At 46.7% G+C, this 21,225-nt stretch overlaps 1 protein-coding gene across 1 annotated transcript in view; it reads right to left on the bottom strand.

Annotated features, from left to right (window-relative positions):
- LOC115127133 (zinc finger CW-type PWWP domain protein 1-like) overlaps window positions 1-21,225 on the bottom strand; it is a 64,561-nt gene that overhangs the window by 18,097 nt on the left and 25,239 nt on the right. The window contains 1 exon segment of the mRNA XM_065021173.1: window positions 6,624-6,718. Within this exon segment, the coding sequence (XP_064877245.1) occupies window positions 6,624-6,718 (95 nt within the window).

The raw sequence follows: 21,225 nt of genomic DNA, 5'->3' as shown, positions 1-21,225 counted from the left end.
CAGGGTACAGGTCAGTGTTTATATTACAGGGTACAGGTCAGTGTGTATCTTACAGGGTACAGGTCAGTGTGTATCTTACAGGGTACAGGGTACAGGTCAGTGTGTATCTTACAGGATACAGGTCAGTGTTTATCTTACAGGATACAGGTCAGTGTTTATCTTACAGGGTACAGGTCAGTGTTTATCTTACAGGGTACAGGTGAGTGTGTATCTTACAGGGTACAGGTCAGTGTGTATCTTACAGGGTACAGGGTACAGGTCAGTGTGTATCTTACAGGGTACAGGTCAGTGTTTATCTTACAGGGTACAGGTCAGTGTGTATCTTATAGGGTACAGGTCAGTGTGTATCTTACAGGGTACAGGTCAGTGTTTATCTTACAGGGTACAGGTCAGTGTGTATCTTACAGGGTACAGGTCAGTGTGTATCTTACAGGGTACAGGTCAGTGTGTATCTTACAGGGTACAGGGTACAGGTCAGTGTTTATCTTACAGGGTACAGGTCAGTGTGTATCTTACAGGGTACAGGTCAGTGTTTATCTTACAGGGTACAGGTCAGTGTTTATCTTACAGGGTACAGGTCAGTGTGTATCTTACAGGGTACAGGTCAGTGTTTATCTTACAGGGTACAGGTCAGTGTGTATCTTACAGGGTACATGGTACAGGTCAGTGTGTATCTTACAGGGTACAGGTCAGTGTTTATATTACAGGGTACAGGTCAGTGTGTATCTTACAGGGTACAGGTCAGTGTGTATCTTACAGGGTACAGGTCAGTGTGTATCTTACAGGGTACAGGTCAGTGTTTATCTTACAGGGTACAGGTCAGTGTGTATCTTACAGGGTACAGGTCAGTGTGTATCTTACAGGGTACAGGGTACAGGTCAGTGTGTATCTTACAGGGTACAGGTCAGTGTTTATCTTACAGGGTACAGGTCAGTGTGTATCTTACAGGGTACAGGGTACAGGTCAGTGTGTATCTTACAGGGTACAGGTCAGTGTTTATCTTACAGGGTACAGGTCAGTGTTTATCTTACAGGGTACAGGTCAGTGTGTATCTTACAGGGTACAGGTCAGTGTGTATCTTACAGGGTACAGGTCAGTGTGTATCTTACAGGGTACAGGTCAGTGTGTATCTTACAGGGTACAGGTCAGTGTGTATCTTACAGGGTACAGGTCAGTGTTTATCTTACAGGGTACAGGTCAGTGTGTATCTTACAGGGTACAGGTCAGTGTGTATCTTACAGGGTACAGGTCAGTGTGTATCTTACAGGGTACAGGTCAGTGTGTATCTTACAGGGTACAGGTCAGTGTGTATCTTACAGGGTACAGGTCAGTGTTTATATTACAGGGTACAGGTCAGTGTGTATCTTACAGGGTACAGGGTACAGGTCAGTGTGTATCTTACAGGGTACAGGTCAGTGTTTATCTTACAGGGTACAGGTCAGTGTTTATATTACAGGGTACAGGTCAGTGTGTATCTTACAGGGTACAGGTCAGTGTGTATCTTACAGGGTACAGGGTACAGGTCAGTGTGTATCTTACAGGATACAGGTCAGTGTTTATCTTACAGGATACAGGTCAGTGTTTATCTTACAGGGTACAGGTCAGTGTTTATCTTACAGGGTACAGGTCAGTGTGTATCTTACAGGGTACAGGTCAGTGTGTATCTTACAGGGTACAGGGTACAGGTCAGTGTGTATCTTACAGGGTACAGGTCAGTGTTTATCTTACAGGGTACAGGTCAGTGTGTATCTTACAGGGTACAGGTCAGTGTGTATCTTACAGGGTACAGGTCAGTGTTTATCTTACAGGGTACAGGTCAGTGTGTATCTTACAGGGTACAGGTCAGTGGTATCTTACAGGGTACAGGTCAGTGTGTATCTTACAGGGTACAGGTCAGTGTTTATCTTACAGGGTACAGGTCAGTGTGTATCTTACAGGGTACAGGTCAGTGTTTATCTTACAGGGTACAGGTCAGTGTTTATCTTACAGGGTACAGGTCAGTGTGTATCTTACAGGGTACAGGTCAGTGTTTATCTTACAGGGTACAGGTCAGTGTGTATCTTACAGGGTACATGGTACAGGTCAGTGTGTATCTTACAGGGTACAGGTCAGTGTTTATCTTACAGGGTACAGGTCAGTGTATCTTACAGGGTATCTTACAGGGTACAGGTCAGTGTGTATCTTACAGGGTACAGGTCAGTGTGTATCTTACAGGGTACAGGTCAGTGTGTATCTTACAGGGTACAGGTCAGGTCAGTGTGTATCTTACAGGGTACAGGTCAGTGTTTATCTTACAGGGTACAGGTCAGTGTTTATCTTACAGGGTACAGGTCAGTGTGTATCTTACAGGGTACAGGTCAGTGTGTATCTTACAGGGTACAGGTCAGTGGTATCTTACAGGGTACAGGTCAGTGTGTATCTTACAGGGTACAGGTCAGTGTGTATCTTACAGGGTACAGGTCAGTGTTTATCTTACAGGGTACAGGTCAGTGTGTATCTTACAGGGTACAGGGTACAGGTCAGTGTGTATCTTACAGGGTACAGGTCAGTGTGTATCTTACAGGGTACAGGTCAGTGTGTATCTTACAGGGTACAGGTCAGTGTTTATCTTACAGGGTACAGGTCAGTGTGTATCTTACAGGGTACAGGTCAGTGTGTATCTTACAGGGTACAGGTCAGTGTTTATCTTACAGGGTACAGGTCAGTGTTTATATTACAGGGTACAGGTCAGTGTGTATCTTACAGGGTACAGGTCAGTGTGTATCTTACAGGGTACAGGGTACAGGTCAGTGTGTATCTTACAGGATACAGGTCAGTGTTTATCTTACAGGATACAGGTCAGTGTTTATCTTACAGGGTACAGGTCAGTGTTTATCTTACAGGGTACAGGTCAGTGTGTATCTTACAGGGTACAGGTCAGTGTGTATCTTACAGGGTACAGGGTACAGGTCAGTGTGTATCTTACAGGGTACAGGTCAGTGTTTATCTTACAGGGTACAGGTCAGTGTGTATCTTACAGGGTACAGGTCAGTGTGTATCTTACAGGGTACAGGTCAGTGTGTATCTTACAGGGTACAGGTCAGTGTGTATCTTACAGGGTACAGGTCAGTGTGTATCTTACAGGGTACAGGGTACAGGTGTGTGTATCTTACAGGGTACAGGTCAGTGTTTATCTTACAGGGGGTACAGGTCAGTGTGTATCTTACAGGGTACAGGTCAGTGTGTATCTTACAGGGTACAGGTCAGTGTGTATCTTACAGGGTACAGGTCAGTGTGTATCTTACAGGGTACAGGTCAGTGTGTATCTTACAGGGTACAGGTCAGTGTTTATATTACAGGGTACAGGTCAGTGTGTATCTTTACAGGGTACAGGTCAGTGTGTATCTTACAGGGTACAGGTCAGTGTTTATCTTACAGGGTACAGGTCAGTGTTTATATTACAGGGTACAGGTCAGTGTGTATCTTACAGGGTACAGGTCAGTGTGTATCTTACAGGGTACAGGGTACAGGTCAGTGTGTATCTTACAGGATACAGGTCAGTGTTTATCTTACAGGATACAGGTCAGTGTTTATCTTACAGGGTACAGGTCAGTGTTTATCTTACAGGGTACAGGTCAGTGTGTATCTTACAGGGTACAGGTCAGTGTGTATCTTACAGGGTACAGGGTACAGGTCAGTGTGTATCTTACAGGGTACAGGTCAGTGTTTATCTTACAGGGTACAGGTCAGTGTGTATCTTACAGTGTGTATCTTACAGGGTACAGGTACAGGGTACAGGTCAGTGTGTATCTTACAGGGTACAGGTCAGTGTTTATCTTACAGGGTACAGGGTACAGGTCAGTGTGTATCTTACAGGGTACAGGTCAGTGTGTATCTTACAGGGTACAGGTCAGTGTGTATCTTACAGGGTACAGGGTACTGGTCAGTGTGTATCTTACAGGGTACAGGTCAGTGTTTATCTTACAGGGTACAGGTCAGTGTTTATCTTACAGGGTACAGGTCAGTGTGTATCTTACAGGGTACAGGTCAGTGTTTATCTTACAGGGTACAGGTCAGTGTTTATCTTACAGGGTACAGGTCAGTGTGTATCTTACAGGGTACAGGTCAGTGTTTATCTTACAGGGTACAGGTCAGTGTGTATCTTACAGGGTACATGGTACAGGTCAGTGTGTATCTTACAGGGTACAGGTCAGTGTTTATATTACAGGGTACAGGTCAGTGTGTATCTTACAGGGTACAGGTCAGTGTGTATCTTACAGGGTACAGGTCAGTGTGTATCTTACAGGGTACAGGTCAGTGTGTATCTTACAGGGTACAGGTCAGTGTGTATTCTTACAGGTCAGTGTGTATCTTACAGGGTACATGTCAGTGTGTATCTTACAGGGTACAGGTCAGTGTGTATCTTACAGGGTACAGGTCAGTGTGTATCTTACAGGGTACAGGTCAGTGTTTATATTACAGGGTACAGGTCAGTGTGTATCTTACAGGGTACATGTCAGTGTGTATCTTACAGGGTACAGGTCAGTGTGTATCTTACAGGGTACAGGTCAGTGTGTATCTTACAGGGTACAGATCAGTGTTTATCTTACAGGGTACAGGGTACAGGTCAGTGTGTATCTTACAGGGTACAGGTCAGTGTGTATCTTACAGGTGTTTATCTTACAGGGTACAGGTCAGTGTGTATCTTACAGGGTACAGGTCAGTGTGTATCTTACAGGGTACAGGGTACAGGTCAGTGTGTATCTTACAGGGTACAGGTCAGTGTGTATCTTACAGGGTACAGGTCAGTGTGTATCTTACAGGGTACAGGTCAGTGTGTATCTTACAGGGTACAGGTCAGTGTTTATCTTACAGGGTACAGGTCAGTGTGTATCTTACAGGGTACAGGGTACAGGTCAGTGTGTATCTTACAGGGTACAGGTCAGTGTTTATCTTACAGGGTACAGGTCAGTGTTTATCTTACAGGGTACAGGTCAGTGTTTATCTTACAGGGTACAGGTCAGTGTTTATCTTACAGGGTACAGGTCAGTGTGTATCTTACAGGGTACAGGTCAGTGTGTATCTTACAGGGTACAGGGTACAGGTCAGTGTGTATCTTACAGGGTACAGGTCAGTGTGTATCTTACAGGGTACAGGGTACAGGTCAGTGTGTATCTTACAGGGTACAGGTCAGTGTTTATCTTACAGGGTACAGGTCAGTGTGTATCTTACAGGGTACAGGGTACTGGTCAGTGTGTATCTTACAGGGTACAGGTCAGTGTGTATCTTACAGGGTACAGGTCAGTGTGTATCTTACAGGGTACAGGGTACAGGTCAGTGTGTATCTTACAGGGTACAGGGTACAGGTCAGTGTGTATCTTACAGGGTACAGGTCAGTGTTTATCTTACAGGGTACAGGTCAGTGTGTATCTTACAGGGTACAGGTCAGTGTTTATCTTACAGGGTACAGGTCAGTGTGTATCTTACAGGGTACAGGGTCCAGGTCAGTGTGTATCTTACAGGGTACAGGTCAGTGTTTATCTTACAGGGTACAGGTCAGTGTTTATCTTACAGGGTACAGGTCAGTGTTTATCTTACAGGGTACAGGTCAGTGTTTATCTTACAGGGTACAGGTCAGTGTGTATCTTACAGGGTACAGGTCAGTGTGTATCTTACAGGGTACAGGGTACAGATCAGTGTTTATCTTACAGGGTACAGGTCAGTGTGTATCTTACAGGGTACAGGTCAGTGTGTATCTTACAGGGTACAGGGTACAGGTCAGTGTGTATCTTACAGGGTACAGGTCAGTGTTTATCTTACAGGGTACAGGGTACAGGTCAGTGTGTATCTTACAGGGTACAGGTCAGTGTGTATCTTACAGGGTACAGGGTACAGGTCAGTGTGTATCTTACAGGGTACAGATCAGTGTTTATCTTACAGGGTACAGGTCAGTGTGTATCTTACAGGGTACAGGTCAGTGTGTATCTTACAGGGTACAGGGTACAGGTCAGTGTGTATCTTACAGGGTACAGGTCAGTGTGTATCTTACAGGGTACAGGGTACAGGTCAGTGTGTATCTTACAGGGTACAGGTCAGTGTGTATCTTACAGGGTACAGGGTACAGATCAGTGTTTATCTTACAGGGTACAGGTCAGTGTGTATCTTACAGGGTACAGGTCAGTGTGTATCTTACAGGGTACAGGGTACAGGTCAGTGTGTATCTTACAGGGTACAGGTCAGTGTGTATCTTACAGGGTACAGGTCAGTGTGTATCTTACAGGGTACAGGTCAGTGTGTATCTTACAGGGTACAGGGTACAGGTCAGTGTGTATCTTACAGGGTACAGGTCAGTGTTTATCTTACAGGGTACAGGTCAGTGTGTATCTTACAGGGTACAGGTCAGTGTGTATCTTACAGGGTACAGGTCAGTGTGTATCTTACAGGGTACAGGTCAGTGTGTATCTTACAGGGTACAGGTCAGTGTTTATCTTACAGGGTACAGGTCAGTGTGTATCTTACAGGGTACAGGTCAGTGTGTATCTTACAGGGTACAGGTCAGTGTGTATCTTACAGGGTACAGGTCAGTGTGTATCTTACAGGGTACAGGGTACAGGTCAGTGTGTATCTTACAGGGTACAGGGTACAGGTCAGTGTTTATCTTACAGGGTACAGGTCAGTATTCCTGTTGAACTGGCAGAAGGTCTTGGTGTCTGGATCTCTCTCCACTATCGCTGGCCACCTGGATCAATTAATCAATATAACATTGTCAATACAATCAGTACTCCACATTACAGTGGAGGACAGGACAGTGGTTATTCGTGGGTTATACAGCATGTGTCTAGTTTGTCCATTCATTCTAAATTGAGGCCAGAGGCCGCATTAGCTTCCAGAAATCAGCATTTTCAAAACGCAGAGCATCAAAGAATCTGTTTTAGACCATTTCACCTGCATTTTACATTGAAGTCAACAGTGTTGTTTTGATTCAATGGCGTGATCAGGGACGTGTAGCTATCGTTTTCCTTCACAGAAAGTACATCACTGCACCACTTTCACCAAAAATAGCTTCATTTTCATCAGATGACAACAGAAGTGGCTGTTTGGCTGGAAGCCACAAAAATGTTGACACATTTAAATGTAAATGAGCTTACAATGAGAAAGCAAGGTATTTAAAAATAAATTGCATGGCCATCATATTCCTAATGTTTAGCATAGAAGGACTGTAGCCATCATATTCCTAATGTTTAGCATAGAAGGACTGTAGCCATCATATTCCTAATGTTTAGCATAGAAGGACTGTAGCCATCATATTCCTAATGTTTAGCATAGAAGGACTGTAGCCATCATATTCCTAATGTTTAGCATAGAAGGACTGTAGCCATCATATTCCTAATGTTTAGCATAGCCATCATATTCCTAATGCTTAGCATAGCCATCATATTCCTAATGTTTAGCATAGAAGGACTGTAGCCATCATATTCCTAATGCTTAGCATAGCCATCATATTCCTAATGTTTAGCATAGAAGGAATGTAGCCATCATATTCCTAATGTTTAGCATAGAAGGACTGTAGCCATCATATTCCTAATGCTTAGCATAGCCATCATATTCCTAATGTTTAGCATAGAAGGACTGTAGCCATCATATTCCTAATGTTTAGCGTAGAGGTCGGAAACTGATGTTAGGCAATTAGACCTGGCTCGCAGTCGGTGTTCCAATACCGTACCAAAGGTGTTCGATGAGGTTGAGGTCAGAGCTCTTTGCAGGCCAGTCAAGTTCTTCCACACCGATCTCGAAAAACCATTTCTGTATGGACCTCGTTTTGTGCACAGGGGCATTGTCATGCTGAAACAGGAAAGGGCCTTCCCCAAACTCATCTAAAATGTCTTTGTATGCTGTTAGGATTTCCCTTCACTGGAACTAAGGGGCATGAACAATGAACAGCCTCAGACCTTTATTCCTCCTCCACCAAACTTTACAGTTTTGCACTATGCATTGGGGCAGGTTGCGTTCTCCTGGCATCCACCAAACTCATATTCGTCTGTTGGAATGCCAGATGGTGAAGCGTGATTCATCACTCCAGAGAACGTGTTTCTACTGCTCCAGAGTCCAATGGCGGTGAGCTTTACACCACTCCAGCTGACACTTGGCATTGCACATGGTGATGTTAAGCTTGAAAAATCCATTTCATGAAGCTCCCGACAAACACTTGCTTCCAGAGGCAGTTTGGAATACAGTAGTGAATGTTGCAACCGAGAACAGACGATTTTTACGCGCTTCAGCACTCTGCCGTCCCGTTCTGTGAACTTGTGTGGCCTACCACTTCGTGGCTGAGCCGTTGTTGCTCCTAGACGTTTCCACTTCACAATAACAGCCCAGTTGACCGGGGAAGCTCTAGCAGGGCAGAAATTTAATGAACTGACTTGTTGGAAAGGTGGCATCCTATGACGGAGCCACGTTGAAAGTCACTGAACTCTTCAGTAAGGCCATTCTACTGCTAATGTTTGTCTATGGAGATTGCATGGCAGTGTGCTTGATTTTATACACTTGTCAGCAACGGCAAATCCACTAATTTGAAGGGGGTCCACATACTTCTGTGTATATAGTGTATACACCAGCCAGCAACTGGTGTGGCTGAAATAGCAGAATCCACTAATTTGAAGGGGTGTCTTTACATGTGTGTGTAGTGTGTGTGGATAGTGTTGTGTGTGTGTGTAGTGTGTGTGGATAGTGTTGTGTGTGTGTGTAGTGTGTGTGGATAGTGTGTGTGTGTGTAGTGTGTGTGGATAGTGTTCAGTGTGTGTGTGTAGTGTGTGTGGATAGTGTTCAGTGTGTGTGTGTAGTGTGTGTGGATAGTGTGTGTGGATAGTGTTTAGTGTGTGTGTGTAGTGTGTGTGGATAGTGTTCAGTGTATGTGGATAGTGTTCAGTGTGTGTGGATAGTGTGTGTGGATAGTGTGTAGTGAGTGTGGATAGTGTTTAGTGTGTGTGGATAGTGTTCAGTGTGTGTGGATAGTGTTTAGTGTGTGTGGATAGTGTTCAGTGTGTGTGGATAGTGTTTAGTGTGTGTGGATAGTGTTCAGTGTGTGTGGATAGTGTGTGTGGATAGTGTGTAGTGTGTGTGGATAGTGTTTAGTGTGTGTGGATAGTGTTCAGTGTGTGTGGATAGTGTTCAGTGTGTGTGGATAGTGTTCAGTGTGTGTGGATAGTGTTCAGTGTGTGTGGATAGTGTTCAGTGTGTGTGGATAGTGTTCAGTGTGTGTGGATAGTGTGTGTGGATTCAGTGTGTGTGGATAGTGTTTAGTGTGTGTGGATAGTGTTTAGTGTGTGTGGATAGTGTTCAGTGTGTGTGGATAGTGTTGTGGAGTGTGTGTAGTGTTTAGTGTGTGTGGATAGTGTTTAGTGTGTGTGGATAGTGTGTGTGGATAGTGTTTAGTGTGTGTGGATAGTGTGTGTGGATAGTGTTCAGTGTGTGTGGATAGTGTTTAGTGTGTGTGGATAGTGTTTAGTGTGTGTGGATAGTGTGTGTGGATAGTGTTTAGTGTGTGTGGATAGTGTGTGTGGATAGTGTTCAGTGTGTGTGGATAGTGTTTAGTGTGTGTGGATAGTGTTTAGTGTGTGTGGATAGTGTTTAGTGTGTGTGGATAGTGTTTAGTGTGTGTGGATAGTGTTTAGTGTGTGTGGAGTGTTTAGTGTGTGTTAGTGTGTGTGGATAGTGTTCAGTGTGTGTGGATAGTGTTTAGTGTGTGTGGATAGTGTTTAGTGTGTGTGGATAGTGTTTAGTGTGTGTGTGTGTGTGTAGTGTGTGTGGATAGTGTTTAGTGTGTGTGGATAGTGTTGGATAGTGTTTGTGTGTGTGGATAGTGTTTAGTGTGTGTGGATAGTGTTTAGTGTGTGTGGAGTGTTTAGTGTTTGGATAGTGTTTAGTGTGTGTGGAGTGTTTAGTGTGTGGATAGTGTGTGTGGATAGTGTGTTAGTGTGTGTGTGGATAGTGTGTGTGTGGATGGTGTGTGTGTGGATAGTGGTGTGTGTGTGGATAGTGTGTGGATAGTGTGTGTGGATAGTGTTTAGTGTGTGTGGATAGTGTGTGTGGATAGTGTTTGGATTGTGTGTGGATAGTGTTTAGTGTGTGTGGAGTGTTTAGTGTGTGTGGATAGTGTTCAGTGTGTGTGGATGTGTTAGTGTGTGTGTGGATGGTGTTTCAGTGTGTGGATAGTGTTTAGTGTGTGTGGATAGTGTTCAGTGTGTGGATAGTGTTTAGTGTGTGATAGTGTTTAGTGTGTGTGGATAGTGTGTGTGTGTAGTGTGTGTGGATAGTGTTTGTTGGATAGTGTGTGTGGATAGTGTGTTAGTGTGTGTGTGGTTCAGTGTGTGTGGATAGTGTTTAGTGTGTGTGGATAGTGTTTGTGTGTGGATAGTGTGTTTGTGGATAGTGTGTGTGTGTGTTTAGTGTGTGTGGATAGTGTTTAGTGTGTGTGGATAGTGTTTGTGTGTGGATGGTGTTCAGTGTGTGTGGATAGTGTTTCAGTGTGTGTGGAGTGTGTGTGGATGGTGTGGTGTTGTGGGTGTGTGTGGATAGTGTTCAGTGTGTGTGGATAGTGTTCAGTGTGTGTGGATAGTGTTTAGTGTGTGTGGATAGTGTTTAGTGTGTGTGGATAGTGTTCAGTGTGTGTGGATAGTGTGTGTGGATAGTGTTTAGTGTGTGTGGATAGTGTTCAGTGTGTGTGGATGGTGTTTGTGTGTGTGGATGTGTGTGGTGGTGTGGATGGTGTTTGTGTGTGTGGAGTGTTTCAGTGTGTGTGGATAGTGTTTGTGTGTGTGTGGATGGAGTGTTGTGGGTGTTTAGTGTGTGTGGATGGTGTTCAGTGTGTGTGGATGGTGTTTGAGTGTGTGTGGTGTGTGTGGATGGATGTGTGTGTGTGGATGGTGTTTAGTGTGTGTGGATGGTGTTTCAGTGTGTGTGGATGGTGTGTGTGTGGATGGTGTTTGTGTGTGTGGATGTGTGTTTAGTGTGTGTGGATAGTGTGTGTGGATGGTGTGTGTGTGGATGTAGTGTTCAGTGTGTGTGGATAGTGTTTAGTGTGTGGATAGTGTTGTGGATAGTGTTTATGGTGTGTGTGTGTAGTGTGTGTGGATAGTGTTTGTGTGTGGATGGTGTGTGTGGATAGTGTGTGTGTTCAGTGTGTGTGGATGGTGTTTCAGTGTGTGTGGATGGTGTGTGTGGATGGTGTGGTGTGTGTGTGGATAGTGTGTGTGGATGGTGTTCAGTGTGTGTGGATGGTGTTTAGTGTGTGTGGATAGTGTGTGTGTGTGTGGATGGTGTGGTGTGTGTGGATGGTGTGGTGTGTGTGGATGGTGTTCAGTGTGTGTGGATAGTGTTTGTGTGTGTGTGTAGTGTGTGTGGATAGTGTTGTGGTGTGTGTGGATAGTGTGTGTGGATGTGTGTGTGTGTGTGGATGGTGTGTGTGGATGGTGTGTGTGGTGTGTTTAGTGTTAGTGTGTGTGGATAGTGGTGTGTGGATAGTGTGTGTGGATAGTGTTCAGTGTGTGTGGATGGTGTTCAGTGTGTGTGGATAGTGTTGGTGTGTGTGGATAGTGTTCAGTGTGTGTGTGTAGTGTGTGTGGATAGTGTGTGTGTGGATGGTGTTGTGTGTGGATGGTGTTGGTGTGTGTGGATGTGTGTGTGTGGATAGTGTTTAGTGTGTGTGTGTAGTGTGTGTGGATAGTGTGTGTGGATAGTGTTTGGAGTGTGTGTTGGTGTGTGTGGATAGTGTGTGTGGATAGTGTTTAGTGTGTGTGGATAGTGTGTGTGGATAGTGTGTGTGGATAGTGTTTAGTGTGTGTGATGGTGTGTGTGGTGTGTGTGTGGTGTGTGTGGATGGTGTGTGTGGATAGTGTTCAGTGTGTGTGGATGGTGTTGTGTGTGGATAGTGTGTGTGGATAGTGTTGTGTGTGGATGGTGTTCAGTGTGTGTGGATGTGTTGTGTGTGGATAGTGTTTCAGTGTGTGTGGATAGTGTGTGTGGATAGTGTTTGTTGTGTGTGTGGTGTGTGTGGATGGAGTGTTCAGTGTGTGTGTGGATAGTGTGTGTGGATAGTGTTTAGTGTGTGTGGATAGTGTGTGTGGATAGTGTTTGGTGTGTGTGGATAGTGTGTGTGTGTGTGGATGTGTTGTGGATGGTGTGTGTGGATAGTGTTTAGTGTGTGTGGATGTGTGTTAGTGTGTGGAGTGTGTGTGGATAGTGTGTGTGTGGATAGTGTTTGGTGTGTGTGTGTGTGTGGATGAGTGTTCAGTGTGTTGGATGGTGTTGGTGTGTGTGGATGGTGTGTGTGGATGTGTGTTAGTGTGTGGATAGTGTTCAGTGTGTGTGGAGTGTGTTCAGTGTGTGTGGATAGTGTTTGAGTGTGTGTGGATAGTGTGTGTGTGGATATTATTGGATAGTGTGTTGTGGATGGTGTGTGTGGATGGTGTTAGTGTGTGTGGATAGTGTTCAGTGTGTGTGGATGGTGTTTGGTGTGTGTGGATAGTGTTCAGTGTGTGTATGTGTGGATGGTGTTCAGTGTGTGTGGATGGTGTTCAGTGTGTGTGGATGGTGTGGTGTGTGTGGATGGTGTGGTGTGTGTGGATGGTGTTGGTGTGTGTGGATGGTGTTCAGTGTGTGTGGATAGTGTGTGTGGATAGTTGTGTGGTGGATGTGTTTAGTGTGTGTGGATGGTGTTCAGTGTGTGTGGATAGTGTTCAGTGTGTGTGGATAGTGTGTGTGGATAGTGTGTCAGTGTGTGTGGATGGTGTTTGGTGTGTGTGGATGGTGTTGTGTGTGTGGATGGTGTTGTGTGTGTTAGTGTGTGTGGATGGTGTTCAGTGTGTGTGGATGGTGTTTGGTGTGTGTGGATGGTGTGGTGTGTGTGGTGTGGAGTGTGTGTGGATAGTGTTGGTGTGTGTGGATGGTGTTCAGTGTGTGTGTGGATGGTGTGTTTAGTGTGTGTGGATGTGTGTGTGTGTGTGTGTGGATGTGTGTGTGTGGATAGTGTTTGGTGTGTGTGGATGTGTTTGGTGTGTGTGGATGGTGTTTGGTGTGTGTGGATAGTGTTTAGTGTGTGTGGATAGTGTTCAGTGTGTGTGGATGTGTTTAGTGTGTGTGGATAGTGTGTGTGGATGTTTCAGTGTGTGTGGATGTGTTTGGTGTGTGTGGATGGTGTTTGGTGTGTGGATGTGTTTAGTGTGTGTGGATGGTGTTTAGTGTGTGTGGATGAGTGTTCAGTGTGTGTGGATAGTGTTTGGTGTGTGTGGATAGTGTTTGTGTGTGTGGTGTGGTGTGTGTGGATGGTGTGGTGTGTGTGGATGGTGTGGTGTGTGTGGATAGTGTGTGTGTGTGTGGATGGTGTTTGGTGTGTGTGGATGGTGTGGTGTGTGTGGATGGTGTTGTGGTGTGTGTGGATAGTGGTGTGGTGTGTGTGGTGTGTTTAGTGGTGTGGATGTGTGTGTGTGGATGTGTGGTGTGTGTGGATGTGTTCAGTGTGTGTGGATGGTGTGTTGTGGATGGTGTGTGGTGTGGATGGTGTGTGTGTGTGGTGGTGTGGATGTGTGGATGGTGTGTGTGTGGTGTGTGTGGTGTGTTGTGTGTTCAGTGTGTGTGGATGGTGTTGTGTGGATGGTGTGTGTGGATGTGTTGGTGTGTGTGGATGGTGTGTGTGGATGGTGTGGTGTGTGTGGATGGTGTGGTGTGTGTGGATGGTGTGGTGTGTGTGGATGGTGTGTGTGGTAGTGTGTGTGGATGGTGTTGTGTGTGTGTGGATGTGTGTGGATGTGTTAGTGTGTGTGGATGTGTGTTTGGATAGTGTGTGTGTGGATAGTGTGTGTGGATGGTGTTGGTGTGTGTGATGGTGTGGTGTGTGTGGTGTGTGTGTGGATGTGTGTGTGTGGATGGTGTTTGGTGTGTGTGGATGGTGTGGTGTGTGTGGATAGTGTGTGTGTGTGTGGATGGTGTGTGTGTGTGGATGTGTGTGGTGTGTGTGGATAGTGTGTTGGATCAGTGTGGTGTGTGTGGAGTGTGTGTGGTGTGTGTGGATGTGTGTGGTGTGTGTGGATGGATGAGTGTTCAGTGTGTGTGGATAGTGTTGGTGTGTGTGGATGTGTTCAGTGGTGTGTGTGGATGGTGTGGTGTGTGTGGATGGTGTGGTGTGTGTGGATGGTGTTTGTGTGTGTGGATGGTGTGGTGTGTGTGGTGGTGTGGTGTGTGTGGATAGTGTTTGTGTGGTGTGGATGTGTGTGGATGGTGTGTGTGGATGTGTGGATGGTGTGGTGTGTGTGGATAGTGTTTGGTGTGTGTGGATGGTGGTGTGGTGTGTGTGGTAGTGTGTGTGTGGTGTGTGTGGATGGTTGTGTGTGTGGATAGTGTTTAGTGTGTGTGGAGTGTGTGGTGGATAGTGTGTGGTGTGTGTGGTGTGTGTGGATGGTGTGTGTGGTGGTGTGGATGGTGTGTGTGGATGGTGTCAGTGTGTGTGGATGGTGTGGTGTGTGTGGATGTGTGGTGTGTGTGGATGTGTGTGGTGTGTGTGGATAGTGTTTAGTGTGTGTGGATGGTGTGTGTGTGGATGGTGTGTGTGGTGGATGTGTTCAGTGTGTGTGGATGGTGTTGTGGTGTGTGTGGATGGTGTAGTGTGTGTGGATGGTGTGGTGTTGTGGATAGTGTGTGTGTGTGGATGGTGTTGGTGTGTGTGGATGTGTTGGTGTGTGTGGATAGTGTTGGTGTGTGTGGATGGTGTCAGTGTGTGTGGATAGTGTGTGTGGATGGTGTTCAGTGTGTGTGGATGGTGTTCGGTGTGTGTGGATAGTGTTGGTGTGTGTGGATAGTGTTTGGTGTGTGTGGATGTGTTTCAGTGTGTGTGGATGGTGTGTGTGGTGGTGTGTGTGGTGTGTTGGTGGTGTGTGGATGGTGTTGGTGTGTGTGGATAGTGTTGTGTGGATGGTGTGGTGTGTGTGTGGATGGTGTGGTGTGTGTGGATGGTGTTTGTGTGTGTGGTGTGGATCAGTGTGTGTGGATGTTCAGTGTGTGTGGATGGTGTTAGTGTGTGTGGATGGTGTGTGTGTGTGGATGGTGTTGGTGTGTGTGGATGGTGTTGGTGTGTGTGGATGTGTGTGGTGTGTGGGAGTGGTGTGGTGGTGTTGGTGTGTGTGGATGTGTGTGGTGTGTGGATGGTGTTTGGTGTGTGTGGATAGTGTGTGGTGTGTGTTAGTGTGTGTGGATAGTGTTTGTGTGTGTGGATGGTGTGGTGTGTGTGGATGGTGTTGGTGTGTGTGGATGGTGTGTGTGGATGTGTGGAGTGTGTGTGGATGGTGTTCAGTGTGTGTGGTGATGTGTAGTGTGTGTGGATGTGTTTAGTGTGTGTGGATGGTGTGTGGATGGTGTGTGGATGGTGTGTGTGGATGGTGTGGTGTGTGTGGATGGTGTTTGGTGTGTGTGGATGGTGTGGTGTGTGTGGATAGTGTGTGTGGATGTGTGTAGTGTGTGTGGATGGTGTTTGGTGTGTGTGGATGGTGTTGTGGATAGTGTGGTGGATGTGTTTAGTGTGTGTGGATAGTGTGGTGTGTGATGTGTGTGGTGTGTGTGGATGGTGTTCAGTGTGTGTGGATGTGTGTGGTGTGTGTGGATGTGTGTGGTGTGTGTGGATGTGTGTGTGTGTGTGTTCAGTGTGTGTGGATGTGTGTGTGTGTGTGTGGAGTGTGTGTGGATGGTGTTTGTGTGTGTGTGGATGTGTGTGGTGTGTGTGGATAGTGTTCAGTGTGTGTGGATGGTGTAGTGTGTGTGGATGTGTGTGGATGTGTGGATGTGTGTGTGTGGATGGTGTTTGTGTGTGGATGTGTGTAGTGTGTGTGGAGTGTGTGTGGTGTGTGTGGATGGAGTGTTCAGTGTGTGTGGATGGTGTTAGTGTGTGTGGATGGTGTTGGTGTGTGTGGAGTGTGTGTGGATAGTGTGTGTGGATGGTGTTGGTGTGTGTTGGTAGTGTGTGTGGATGGTGTGGTGTGTGTGGATGGTGTGTGTGTGGATGGTGTGGTGTGTGTGGATGGTGTGGTGTGTGTGGATGGTGTGGTGTGTGTGGATGGTGTGTGTGGATGGTGTGGTGTGTGTGGATGGTGTGGTGTGTGTGTGGATGGTGGTGTTGTAGTGTGTGTGGATGGTGTGGTGTTGTGTGTGTGGTGTGTGTGGTGGTGTGGTGTGTGTGGATGGTGTTTGGTGTGTGTGGATAGTGTGTGTGGATGGTGTGTGTGGTGGTGTGTAGTGTGTGTGGATGGTGTTGGTGTGTGTGGATGGTGTGGTGTGTGTGGATGGTGTTGTGTGTGGATGTGTGTGGTGTGTGTGGATGGTGTTCAGTGTGTGGATGGTGTGTGGGTGTGTGTGGGATGGTGTGGTGTGTGTGGAGTGTGTGTGGATGGTGTGGTGTGTGTGGATGGTGTGGTGTGTGTGTGGATGGTGTTGTGGTGTGTGTGGATGGTGTGGTGTGTGTGGATGGTGTGGTGTGTGTGGATGGTGGTGTGTGGTGTTCAGTGTGTGTGTGTGTGTGGATGGTGTGTGTGGATGGTGATGGTGTGTGTGGATGGTGTGGTGTGTGTGTGGATGGTGTCAGTGTGTGTGGATGAGTGTTGGTGTGTGTGGATGGTGTTTAGTGTGTGTGGATGGTGTGTGTGTGGTGTAGTGTGTGTGGATGGTGTTTGGTGTGTGTGGATGGTGTTTAGTGTGTGGATGTGTGTGTGTGTGGATGGTGTTTGTGTGTGTGGATGGTGTTGGTGTGTGTGGATGTGTGTGGTGTGTTAGTGTGTGTGGATGGTGTGTGTGGATGGTGTGGTGTGTGTGGATGGTTATTGTGTGTGTGGATGTGTGTGTAGTGTGTGTGGATGGTGTTTAGTGTGTGTGGATGGTGTGTGTGGTGGATGGTTTGAGTGTGTGTGGATGGTGTGTGTTTGTGTGTGTGGATGGTGTGTGTGTGGATGGTGTTGTGTGTGTGTGTGGATGTGTGTGGATGTGTTGGTGGTGTGTGTGGTGTTGTGGATGTGTGGTGTGTGTGGATGGTGTTTAGTGTGTGTGGATGGTGTGGTGTGTGGATGGTGTTCAGTGTGTGTGGATGGTTTAGTGTGTGTGGATGGTGTGGTGTGTGTGGATGGTGTGGTAGTGTGGATGGTGTGGTGTGTGTGGATGGTGTTTATTGTGTGTGTGGATGTGTTGGTGTGTGTGGATGTGTTTGGTGTGTGTGGATGGTGTGGTGTGTGTGGATAGTGTTTAGTGTGTGGTGTTCAGTGTGTGTGGATGGTGTGTTGTGTGTGGATGTGTTCAGTGTGTGGTGGATAGTGTTGTGGAGTGTGTGTGGATAGTGTTCAGTGTGTGTGGATAGTGTTCAGTGTGTGTGGATAGTGTTTAGTGTGGTGTAGTGTGTGTGGATAGTGTTGGTGTGTGTGGATGGTGTTCAGTGTGTGGATGGTGTGGTTGATTGGATGGTGGTAGTGTTTGGTGTGTGTGGATGGTGTGTGTGGATGGTGTGGTGTGGTGGTGTGGATGGTGTGGTGTGTGTGTGGATGTGTGTGTGTGGATGTGTGTGTGTGTGGATGGTGTTGTGTGGTGTGTGGATGGTGTGAGTGTGTGTGGATGGTGTGGTGTGTGTGGATGGTGTGGTGTGTGTGGATAGTGTGGTGTGTGTGGATGGTGTGTGTGGATGGTGTGGTGTGTGTGGATGGTGTTTGTGTGTGGATGGTAGTGTGGATAGTGTTTGTGTGTGGATAGTGTGTGTGGTGTGTGTGGATGGTGTGTGTGTGGATGGTGTGGTGTGTGTGGATGGTGTTTAGTAGGTGTGTGGATGTGTGTGTGTGGAGTGTGTGTGGATGGTGTGGTGTGTGTGGATGGTGTGTGTGGATAGTGTGGTGGATGGTGTTTGTGTGTGGATAGTGTGGTGTGTGGATAGTGTGGATGGTGTGGTGTGTGTGGATGGTGTGTGTGTGTGGATGTGTGTTAGTGTTGTGTGTGTGGATGTGTTCAGTGTGTGTGGATGGTGTGTGGATGTGTGTGTGTGTGGTGTGTGGAGGTGTGTGTGTGTGGATGGTGTAGTGTGTGTGGATAGTGTGTGTGGATAGTGTTTAGTGTGGATGGTGTGTGTGGTGTGTGTGGATGGTTTAGTGTGTGTGGATGGTGTGTGTGGTGTGGAGATGGTGTGGTGTGTGTGGATGGTGTTTAGTGTGTGTGTGGATGGTGTGTGTGTGTGGTGTGTGTGTGTGGATGGTGTGTGGATAGTGTGGTGTGTGTGGATGGTGTTGGTGTGTGTGGATGTGTGTGTGGATGGTGTTCAGTGTGTGTGGTGGTGTGGTGTGTTTGGATGTGTGTGTGTGTGGATGGAGTGTTGTGGATGTGTTTGGTGTGTGTGGATGGTGTTCAGTGTGTGGATGGTGTGTGTGTGGTGGTGTGTGTGGATGTGTTTAGTGTGTGTGGATAGTGTTTGTGTGTGTGGATAGTGTTTGTGTGTGGATGGTGTGTGTGTGTGGATGTGTGTTTGGTGTGTGTGGATAGTGTTTAGTGTGTGTGGATAGTGTGTGTGGTGTGTGATGATGTGGATAGTGTGTTTGTGGTGTGTGTGGATAGTGTTTAGTGTGTGTGGATGGATGTGTGTGGATGGTGTGGTGTGTGTGGTGTTCAGTGTGTGTGGATAGTGTTGTGTGTGGATGGTGTTGTGGATAGTGTGTGTGGATGGTGTTTCAGTGTGTGTGGATAGTGTTTAGTGTGTGTGGATAAGTGTAGTGTGTGTGGATGGTGTGGTGTGTGTGGATGGTGTTGGTGTGTGTGGATAGTGTGTGTGGATGTGTTTGGTGTGTGTGGATAGTGTTTGGTGTGTGTGGATAGTGTTCAGTGTGTGTGGATAGTGTGTGGTGTGTGTGGATAGTGTGTGTGTGGATAGTGTGTTGGTAGTGTGTGTGGATAGGTGTGGTGTGTGTGGATAGTGTTGTGTGTGGTGGTGTGTGTGTGTGTGGATGTGTGTGGTGTGTGTGGATGTGTGTGTGTGTGTGTGTAGTGTGTGTGGATAGTGTTTGGTGTGTGGATGTGTGTGTGTGGATGGTGTGGTGTGTGTGGAGTGTGTGTGGATGGTGTGGTGTGTGTGGATGGTGTTTAGTGTGTGTGGATGGTGTTCAGTGTGTGTGGATAGTGTTTAGTGTGTGGTGTGTGTGGATGTGTTTAGTGTGTGTGGATAGTGTTTAGTGTGTGTGGATAGTGTATTGTGTGTGTGGATGGTGTTTGGTGTGTGTGGATAGTGTTTGTATTGTGTGTGGATGTGTTTAGTGTGTGTGGATGTGTAGTGTGTGTGGATAGTGTTTAGTGTGTGTGGATGGTGTGGTGTGTGTGGATGTGTGTGTGTGTGGATAGTGTTTGGTGTGTGTGGATGGTGTTTAGTGTGTGTGTGGAGTGTGTGTGGATGTGTTTGGTGTGTGTTGTGTGTATTGGGTGTTTGGTGTGTGTGGATGTGTGTGGTGTGTGTGGATAGTGTTTAGTGTGTGTGGAGTGTGTGTGGATAGTGTGTGTGGATGGAGTGTGTGTGGATGGTGTGTGGATGTGTGTGGTGTGTGTGGATGTGTGTGGTGTGTGTGGATGTGTTTGGATGGTGTGGTAGTGTGTGGTGTGTGTGGTGTGTGTGGTGGTGGTGTTGTGGATGTGTGTGTGTGTGGATAGTGTGTGTGGATGGTGTTCAGTGTGTGTGGATGTGTTTGGTGTGTGTGGATGTGTGTGGTAGTGTGTGTGGATAGTGTGTGTGGATAGTGTGTGGTGTGTGTGGATGTGTTTGGTGTGTGTGGATGAATTGTGTGTTTGTGTGTGTGGTGTGTGGTGTGTTTGGTGTTTGTGGATGGAGTGTTTAGTGTGTGTGGATAGTGTTCAGTGTGTGGATAGTGTTTGGTGTGTGTGGATGGTGTTTAGTGTGTGTGGATAGTGTTTGGTGTGTGTGGATGGTGTGTGTGGTGGTTGTGTGTGGATAGTGTTCAGGTGTGTGGATGGTGTAGTGTGTGTGGATAGTGTTTAGTGTGTGTGGATGGTGTGTGTGTGTGGATGGTGTGGTGTGTGTGGATGTGAGTGTGTGTGGATGGTGTGGTGTGTGTGGATGGTGTGTGTGGTGGATGGTGTTGTGTGTGTGGATGGTGTTCAGTGTGTGTGGATAGTGTTTGGTGTGTGTGGATGTGTTTGTGTGTATTGGATGGTGTGGTGTGTGTGGATGGTGTTTAGTGTGTGTGGATAGTGTTTAGTGTGTGTGGATAGTGTGTGTGGATAGTGTGGTGTGTGTGTGTGATGGATAGTGTGTGTGGATGGTGTGTGTGTGTGGATGGTGTTGTGTGTGGATAGTGTTCAGTGTGTGTGGATAGTGTGTGGATAGTGTTCAGTGTGTGTGGATGGTGTTAGTGTGTGTGGATGTGTGTGGTGTGTGTGGATGTGTGTGTGGATGTGTTTAGTGTGTGTGGATAGTGTTGTGGTGTGTGTGGATGGTGTAGTGTTTGGATGGTGTGTGTGTGGATGTGTTCAGTGTGTGTGGATAGTGTTTAGTGTGTGTGGATAGTGTGTGTGGATAGTGTTAGTGTGTGTGGATAGTGTTCAGTGTGTGTGGATAGTGTTTAGTGTGTGTGGATGGTGTGTGTGTGGATGGATAGTGTGTGTGGATAGTGTTTAGTGTGTGTGGATAGTGTTCAGTGTGTGTGGATAGTGTTTAGTGTGTGTGGATAGTGTGTGTGGATGTGTGTGGTGTGTGTGGATGTGTTTAGTGTGTGTGGATAGTGTTGTGGATAGTGTGTGTGGATAGTGTGTGTGGATGGTGTTCAGTGTGTGTGGATGTGTGTGTGTGGATAGTGTGTGTGTGTGGATGTGTGTGGTGTGTGTGGATAGTGTTTGGTGTGTGTGGATGGTGTGTGGTGTGTGTGGATAGTGTTTGTGTGTGTGGATAGTGTTTGGTGTGTGTGGATGGTGTTGTGGATAGTGTGTGTGGATGTGTTTAGTGTGTGTTGTGTGGTGTGTGTGGATGGTGTGTGTGTGTGGATGTGTGTGGTGTGTGTGGATAGTGTTTAGTGTGTGTGGATAGTGTTTAGTGTGTGTGGATGTGTTTAGTGTGTGTGGATGGTGTGGTGTGTGTGGATGGTGTGGATAGTGTTGGATGTGTGGATAGTGTTGGTGGTGTGTGTGGATGTGTTTGGTGTGTGTGGATGTGTGTGTGTGTGTGTGGATAGTGTTCAGTGTGTG

This window comes from Oncorhynchus nerka, linkage group LG8 (genome assembly GCF_034236695.1).
Source record: "Oncorhynchus nerka isolate Pitt River linkage group LG8, Oner_Uvic_2.0, whole genome shotgun sequence".
Taxonomy (NCBI): domain Eukaryota; kingdom Metazoa; phylum Chordata; class Actinopteri; order Salmoniformes; family Salmonidae; genus Oncorhynchus; species Oncorhynchus nerka.
Note: the sequence above shows the minus strand (reverse complement) of the source record. Positions and strands in the feature narration are given on the sequence as shown.